An 8,981-nucleotide genomic window follows, 5' to 3' on the forward strand; every position below is an offset into this window, starting at 1 on the left:
AAGATTAGGGTTCTTCATCTCTGTTTTTCGGTTTTATCTCCATCTCTGTTTTTCAGTTTATTTTGCAAAAATTGATTCTGTTTACAACAATCCCCCACATTTTGCAAAAGATAAAACATAGAGATAAAGAAAGAAAAGGAATATTCTGGGTTCATCTAAGATGTAATGCATCAGATCTGGTATAGCAAGCTATATGAACCAGTCTTAGATTGATGAACGTAACACATAGTGTAGTTGGTATAGCAAGCTATATGAACCAAGACACTTAGTATGTGTTAGAGGTTTATCAGTCACAATACACCCCCACATTACTTGCTGTTATCGCTGTGTTGCGCTACTAGGCCATGCGCGTGCCCGGTATTCATGAGTGCTATAGAGATCTTGCCAAGATCTCATGCAAGCGGCCCCACTTGACACTCATATAGGTGATTTCATCAAGTGTATGCTGCAAATTATACACCACCCATAAGGGATATGAAAATCATTAGAACTTTGTAAATCGTTAAAACTCTTTTACCTCTGAATTTTAACCACAAAGTTTATCCTCTCGATAATGCAGTATCTAGCACTTTCTCACACACCATAGGAATGGACAAAATTGATTTAAAATCAATTTTAGTGCTAGCAGAACTAACAAGTGACTTGTTTTTACCCATATGAACCTTATTCATGGGATCTCCAATCACAAAGGTTGGGTTTCCATCACTTGTTTGTTTGCAAGTGCCTTAAGTCCCATTCCCCTCGATGTTTCTAAAATCATTTTTCTCCCTAGGGGTTTTGTCAGAGGATCTGCCAGATTCCGTTCTGACTTGACATAGTCAATAGAAATCGTTCCACTCTTTAAGAGCTGTTTCACCAAATTATGTCTCAATTGTATATGTCTATTCTTTCCATTGTAGCTTTTATTTTTAGCTATAGCTATTGCCGATTGGCAATCACAATGCATTGATACAGATGGGGTTGGTTTCATTCCTAAAGGAATGTTTGCTAAGAAGTTTTTCAACCACTCAGCTTCACTACCAGCCATTTCTAGAGCAACAAACTCAGATTCCATTGTTGATCTTGCAATAATAGTTTGTCTGGCTGATCTCCATGTAACTGCACCACCCCCAAGTGTAAATACATAACCACTAGTGGATTTTGTCTCATCTGAATCAGAGATCCAGTTAGCATCACTGTACCCTTCTAGCACAGCGGGAAATCCACTATATTCAATGGCATAATCCATTGTACCTCTCAATTATTTCATGAGTCTCGCAAGTGCTTCCCAATGATCCTGACTAGGACATTGAGTGTATCTACTCAATCTACCTACTGCATAAGCAATATCTGGTCTAGAAAAGCTCATTAAATGCAATAAGCTCCCAATTATCTGGGCATACTGAGTTTGGGAAATAGATTCTCCTCTGTTCTTCTTTAATTTAGAGTTAGCATCATAAGGAGTACTCACTGACTTAAAGTCATAGTAACCAAACTTCTTTAGAAGTTTCTCAGTGTATTTTTCTTGGGATAGTAATATACTATCTCCCTTCCTTATGATTTTGACTCCTAGAATCACACTTGCTTCACCCATGTCTTTCATCTCAAACTTAGATCCAAGAAACAATTTTGTTTTAAAAACTATATCATTGCATGTACCAAAAATTAACATGTCGTCCACATACAAACATATAATAACATATTCACCATTTTCAGATCTAGAATACACACATTTATCAGCATCATTGGTAGAAAAACCTTCACAAAGTAAAACATTATCAAGTTTTTCATGCCATTGTTTTGGTGCTTGTTTCAGACCATACAAAGATTTTAAAAGTTTGCATACTTTTTCTTTTTGACCTGGAACTACACATCCTTCAGGTTGAGTCATATAAATTTCCTCTTCTAATTCACCATTCAGAAAAGCTGTTTTAACATCCATTTGGTGAATTACTAACTTATGGATAGATGCTAAGGCTAGCAATACACGAATAGAGGAAATCCTAGTAACAGGTGCAAAAGTATCAAAGTAATCTATGTTATGTTTTTGAGTAAAACCTTTAGCCACTAATCTTGCCTTATATTTCTCTATGGATCCATCAGGATGGTACTTCTTCTTAAAGATCCACTTACAACCAATGGGTTTTGCTCCTTTAGGCAGATCTACTAAGGTCCACGTATTATTTTTCTTAATTGATTCAAGCTCAGTTTTAATGGCCTTATCCCAATGTTTAGCATCAGGAGCACTAGTAGCTTCTACAAAACTTATTGGATCATTCTCAACTAGATAAGTATAAAAGTCATCTCCAAAAGATGTTTCCTTTCTCTATCTTTTACTTCTCCTAACATCCTCACTCAAGGTATCACTAGCATTATCTATAGGTTGTTCAGATGTACCACTACTCTTTAGAGGAAAGATGTGTTCAAAGAACTCAGCGTTTTTTGTCTCTACTATAGTGTTGCGTTCAATTATATCACTATTAAGAACTAGAAACCTATAGGCAGCACTATGTTCTGCATATCCTAAGAACATACAATCAGATGTTTTAGAGCCTATTTTCCTTTTCTTAGGATCAGGTAACATCACTTTAGCTAAACTCCCCCACACTCTTAGGTATTTCAAGTTAGGTTGATAACCTTTCCACAACTCATAGGGTGTTTTACCAGTTTTCCTATGTGGTATCCTATTTTGTAAAAAACACGCAGTAAGCAGAGATTCACCCCATAAATTATCAGGAGCATTAGAACTAATAAGCATGGCATTCATCATTTCTTTAAGAGTCCTATTTTTCCTTTCAGCTACTCCATTAGACTCAGGTGAATATGGTGGGGTTACTTCATGAATAATACCTTCTTTTACACAATAGTCATTAAATAAAACATATTCACCACCTCTATCTGATCTAATTCTCTTAATTTTCTTATTAAGTTGATTTTCTACTTCCGCTTTATAAGTTAAAAACATGTCAAAAGCTTCATCCTTATGTTTAATTAAATACACTTTGGTGTATCTAGAAAAATCATCTATAAAGGTTACAAAATAATTTTTACCACCTCTAGACATGGTTTGTTTTAAATCAGCAAGGTCGGTATGAATTAAACCAAGAATTTCAGTTTGACGTTCTACAGAGTGACATGTTTTCTTTGTTATTTTAGATTCTACGCATACATCACATTTACTACTTTGTTTGTCATGCATGTTGATTAATCCTAGTCGTTGCAATTTTATAACATACGAAGAATTCACATGTCCTAATCTAGCATGCCATATATCATACGAGTCAACAATATAAGCAGAAGGTGTAGATTCATTCATAATTTCAGAAATGTTTAATACAAAAAGGCCTTGATCACAATATCCCTTTCCCACAAAAACATTGTTTTTTGTCATAACAATCTTATCAGATTCAAATGACACTTTAACCCCAACTTTGCTTAGTAATGCCACAGAGACCAAATTAACTCTAATTGATGGTACATGTAGCACATCATTCAAAGCTAGAGTTTTACCAGATGTGAGCTTCAGAAGAACTTTTCCTTTTCCTAGGACAGGAGTTGTCCTGGAGTCTCCGAGATATACTTGTTCTTCTCCATCCCCCACACTTGTGTAGGAGGTGAACACATTTCTGTTTGCACAGATGTGTCTGGTAGCCCCAGAGTCTACCACCCATTTGCTCACATTTGTCACAAGGTTTACTTGTGAAACGACTGCCACAATAGTATCTTCCCCTTCGGCTAGATTTGCCTTAGGAGGATAGTCGTTTTTAGCCCTATGTCTGCACTGAGGTGCATGATGGCCTGGCTTTCCACAGACAAAGCAATTACCCTTTTTCTTGAAAGTGGGGTTAGTTCCACTGGGACGAGAGAATTTGTTATTAGGTTTCTTTTTGTGATCAAATTTTTTCTCGTACCTTTTTGGAGCTGGTTTGTCTTCTATCACGTTTGCTTTGGCAGACAAAGCTTTGGCCTTTGCAGCAGCGCACTCCTTCCTGTTTGTGTCTTCGATGATGATGTGGGTGATCAGATCTGATAGAGACATCTGTTTCTGTCTGTGCTTCAGTTGTTGTTTGTAATCCGTCCAAGACTGCGGAAGCTTTTCGATCAAGAGTTCGGACACGAATTCATCTGGCAATTTTATGCTTTCAGTCTTGATATCTTCAATCAGCTTGTGATATTCGTTTATTTGGATTTTGATGTCTTTGCCTTCGATCATCTCCCAGCGGTAGTATTTTGCAATTACGAACCTTTGTCTGACGATGTCTTCGGCAGTATATTTGAGGATAAGAGAATCCCAAATATCTTTCGCATTCTTATAAGAAGCATAAACATCGAACAGATCGTTAGATAACACACTGAGTAAAGTGTGACGGCATACCTTATTCGCATGGATCCAGTCGTCAACTTGTTTCGCAGCCGTGGTTGAGTCGGGTTTGGCAGTTGTAAGTGCATGAGCAACTCCGTACATGTCCAATAGGGTGGACACGCGTTCTTGCCAACGTCGGAAGTTCTGACCGGTGAAGACTTCAATTTTGGAGACGTCCGGAAAAGGTTTCGCAAAAATGGTTTGCGTTGCGGAAGCAACATTTGATGTTCCCGTAGCAGTGTTGTCGTTGTTGTTCGGATTTTCAGCCATAAGTCCTTACGATTGTAGTTATAAAGGCTTTAAAACGAACAAAAATAGTTTCCCGAGGCGTGAGTAATCACTGTCCGTAAGGACTTATCCGCGGTGTATTCCGCAAGTCCCCCAGGATACAACAGGAACTTCCCGGTAATTTCCGAGGATCAGAACTAGCAAGTTTCTCTTTCAAAGAGTAATATCAAATAGAACCCAGAGATATTATAATATTAAAATAAAGAGGAGAGAGAAAGTGAAAAATGGAAATTGGGGAAATGAGAAGGTGGTGATCGGAGGAAGAAGATGAAGAGGTGTGTGGGAGAGATGCATTCTGAATGAGGGAAACCCTTGCTTTTATAGGGAAAATGGTAGCAGCCCAAACGGCCACAACCCACGTTCCAGCAGCCATTGGTTGCGCGATTTCAGGTTCCAACGGCACCACTTCTTCAACCTCCGAAAATCCAGCAAAGTGGAGGCGCAGAACTTCCAAGTCGTGCGGCACGACCCAAGGTGGGGAGGGCAACGTTTAGCTTTTGAAACTTGGAGTCATTCTCCGCTTCGCTCTGCTTCCGTGATTTCCTCCAACAGAAGCATCGAAAGATTAGGGTTCTTCATCTCTGTTTTTCTGTTTTATCTCCATCTCTGTTTTTCAGTTTATTTTGCAAAAATTGATTCTGTTTACAACAAATATCTCATCAATAATAACTACAAGTCTAAAAAAACTAAACAACATAGAATGAGTCTCTGTCTATTTTAGTAAATGAAGGCTCAACCACATATATACTCACTTTCCTTTTCTTAACAGTACTAGAGGGAGAGTTAGAGAAACTGTAAAAAACCGTTGTGCGATTAGGAGTGTTATAGTTTAGTTTTACTTCTCTGGGCCAATTGGCTGGGAAAGACCGTTGGTTGTTGTTTTGCAGGAAAATGAAAAGGAACAACATTTCAATTCATATATGTTAATCTCATACAAACTGGGGAGTTGTTTCAATGGAGAGTATTCTGGGCCTGCTGTCATGGGCATTAACATGGAGTCACAATGGAGGAAAAGATTAATTTCTTGAACATTATTAACAACTTTGCAAAAACTTTAAACTGCAGCCAAATGTCCTAGGAAGATTTATAAGGCTTTACTTACTACTTACTAAGTGGATTTGTTATCGATTAAAAATAGAACATTATTAATTTCTGGAAACTTAGGATGGTCATGCACTATACAATATCTATCTCTAAACAATAACCAACAAAACATTATTAATTATCACTTAACAACAATGAATATATAAATCACATTTTCATATATGTACCCTTATAATTAGGCAAGTCACTTAGGCCTATTAGTGCAACTCAGCTTTTAGACGTCGTTCGTATTTTTATTGAATTTGGATTCTCTTAGTTTTCTTTAAAATGCATTGTTTTTTAAAATTTAAAATATATTAAAAACGTTTTTAATATATTAATTTAAAGACTAGAGAACTTGGACTCGTTTTTAATAGTCTGTCACATTATATGAACACTATAAAAAAATCATTTAATAAAAACTAATTTTAAAAATAAAAAATAATTAATTATTATAATAATTAAATTAGAAATATTTTAGAGACTAAAATAATTGGTAGTTAAAATCTTATTAGTTAATTAGATACCAATATAGAAACTATTTAATAATAGAAACTAATTTAGAAACCAAAATTTATTTTAGTCTTTAAAATTATCTTTAATTTAATCACTATTTTCTTTTTTTAAAATTATTTTTTATTCTAGATTTTCTGGTATTGGAAGTTGTTAGACATTGTTGCTGTATAATTTATTCCCCACTCATTAATCATGTATTTATCCTCAACATAGTTAATGTTATGACTTAAGGTCATACTTATATTACCGATAATTAGGTATATGTCATATTATTTTGGCTAATTAAAGTTACTTGACATAATAATATAGTATATAAGTCAAATAAAAAGAATTAAATACAATCAAAATATAATTAAATACAACTGAGAAGTAGAAAAAGGTGATTATCATGAAATAAATTATAACCAGAAATTTGAGAACCATACATTCCGTCTCAAATGTATAGCAAATAAAAATCAATTAAAATAGTAAATAACCTAATAAGAAGAGAAAATACAAGAATTAAATATTTAAAAATATATAATACACTGCCTTATTAGTAAAGACAATTTTAAAAATAATTTATAAATTTATAACAAATTTAATGATTATAAATAAGTTACCTAGTATCTTTACTTCCTGCGAAGTACAAATTTTGATACATTTAAAAGAGTATAACAGTGGAAACTACTCTATTTGATGCATGATAAGTTAATAATTGAAGTCAAATCAATATGTAATTTCGTGGAAGTGGACACATATTTTAGATTTGGATATAAAAAATTTATGTTATGGGGACGCCAAAACAGAAATAGTCAACAAAAGTTGCACAACCTCAATGTTTTCAAATCACATGTGCGTAGTAAATATTCAAACATGATTATAGTATTATTATTGACTGAAACATCATGAAGCTATCCAAACTTGACTTCAAATATGCAGATATATAGAACCCCCCACCCACAATGTTGTGCTACACCAAGTTTTCCCATTCATCATCCTATTCCCACCAACCCTTTTGCTCTCACTCTTTGAACACTGACTACAACATTCAAAATCTTGTCTTTCACACAACAACCTCCAACCATGTTTAGATCCATGAGTACTCGGAGAGGTCCTGGGAGGTATGAGAGATTAGGTAAAGAATCAGTTACCACTGCACTTTTGAACGAGGGGCTCAAGAGGAGCACGAGTTTGCCTTCTTGGGGACCCAACCCTTCAACAAAAATGGCTTTAGGTTCCACCTCTGGGGACTTCAATCTTCAGAGAAACCCCACAAAGAAGGTAAATAACAGTGAGAAGAAGAGTCACCCTCTCTTGAGCTTCTTGGCTCTTCGTAGGAAAAAGAAAACAACAGCAAAGCCTGAATTTGCAAGGTATCTTGAATATCTGAAGGAAGGAGGCATGTGGGATTTGAAGTCAAATAAACCTGTCATGCATTACGTATGATCAGACACTACTTTGCTTCGGGTTCCAATGCAGAATATTAGTGTATTTTGTGTAAGAATTCGTAGAGTTTGGTTACTTTCAGTATTAATTAGCCATTCATTTGAATCAATTGGGAACATGTGAAGTTCATCAACCTGTTTTCCATAGGTTCTGGTAATATCAAAGATGTTCTTTTTCTCAGTGGTGTATTGGATTTGTTAATAGAACAAAATATTCTCTTAAACTGAGTTGGTAGTAGATGATGTCTGGTTTCTTTTAACAGCTTTATGTTTTTATTCAATTTTGATTAAGTTAGGGCACATATGGTTGGTGTCGTAAGTTGCAACTGATTATAACAAGCGATTTCCGCAAAATCTAAAACCATATATCCATGTAACGTTATACGTGTTTTGATTATTTTATTGTATGTTCAATTGTTTTTGTGAAGTTATTCCGTTGAACTACTCATGAAAGGATCAAATTGGAAACAAAGTTTTTCTAATTTAAGATTCTGCGATTAACTTTTTTTGGCCACTTGAATCCAAAACTTGCACAACAGCTCCAATAGTATTATGATATTACTTAATCAATAATTCAATAAATTTAAATTAATTTAGTATAGTCAGTTCAAATTAAAATGAAAACTTAAATATATTTTTATTAGTTCTAATGAAATACATCAACAAAACATTTTTCTTTTCTAGAGGTGGAATGACAAGAACATCATTCTCTTTCCCACTACCTTGGGTTTAACCTTTCTTTTCTAGAGGTGGAAAAAACATTATTCTCTTTCCCATTTTAAACCTACATTTTCATTTTCTCCTCCTTTCATCATTTTCCACAATCTACTCATCTTGGATGGAATACATCAAGTTCTACCTCCTCGTATGATTTTCTTTTACCTTCCTTATTCTCAATCAATTTTGAATTAACCATGACGTAACAAACATCATTCATATCAAAACAATTTCTTCTCTGTGTTGACTTAATAAATATATACAAATGTAAACATACATCTAACTAATTACTAATTTACTGTATTTTAATTACAATTTCATAATTTTAAAAAATCTGGTGGGTGTATAAAATAAAAAGGAATGACAGATAGCGGAAATGATGGGACTGAATAGGCACAGGCTTCTTTGGATAAGAGTGGTGCGGATATTCGGATGGTGAATAGTGTTGTAAACAGAATCAATTTTGCAAAATAAACTGAAAAACAGAAATAAAGATAAAACAGAAAAACAAAGATGAAGAACCCTAATCTTTTGATGCTTCTGTTGGAGGAAATCACGGAAGTAGAGTGAAGCGAAGAATGACTCAAAGTTTGAAAAGCTAACGTTGC

At 34.7% G+C, this 8,981-nt stretch overlaps 1 protein-coding gene across 1 annotated transcript; it reads left to right on the forward strand.

Annotated features, from left to right (window-relative positions):
* The first annotated feature begins 7,186 nt into the window (after positions 1–7,186).
* Positions 7,187–7,880, forward strand: LOC137808403 (uncharacterized). The gene has a single exon (XM_068609485.1). It carries the CDS (start codon positions 7,295–7,297, stop codon positions 7,655–7,657), a length of 363 nt encoding a protein of 120 aa, XP_068465586.1. The 5' UTR covers positions 7,187–7,294; the 3' UTR covers positions 7,658–7,880.
* The last annotated feature ends 1,101 nt before the right edge of the window (positions 7,881–8,981 follow it).

This window comes from Phaseolus vulgaris, chromosome 3 (genome assembly GCF_000499845.2).
Source record: "Phaseolus vulgaris cultivar G19833 chromosome 3, P. vulgaris v2.0, whole genome shotgun sequence".
In the NCBI taxonomy this organism is placed as follows: Eukaryota; Viridiplantae; Streptophyta; class Magnoliopsida; order Fabales; family Fabaceae; genus Phaseolus; species Phaseolus vulgaris.

What these genes read in the sequence shown, in the direction of transcription:
- LOC137808403 (XM_068609485.1), top strand. Translation starts at nt 7,295, where the DNA reads ATGTTTAGATCCATGAGTACTCGGAGAGGTCCTGGGAGGTATGAGAGA.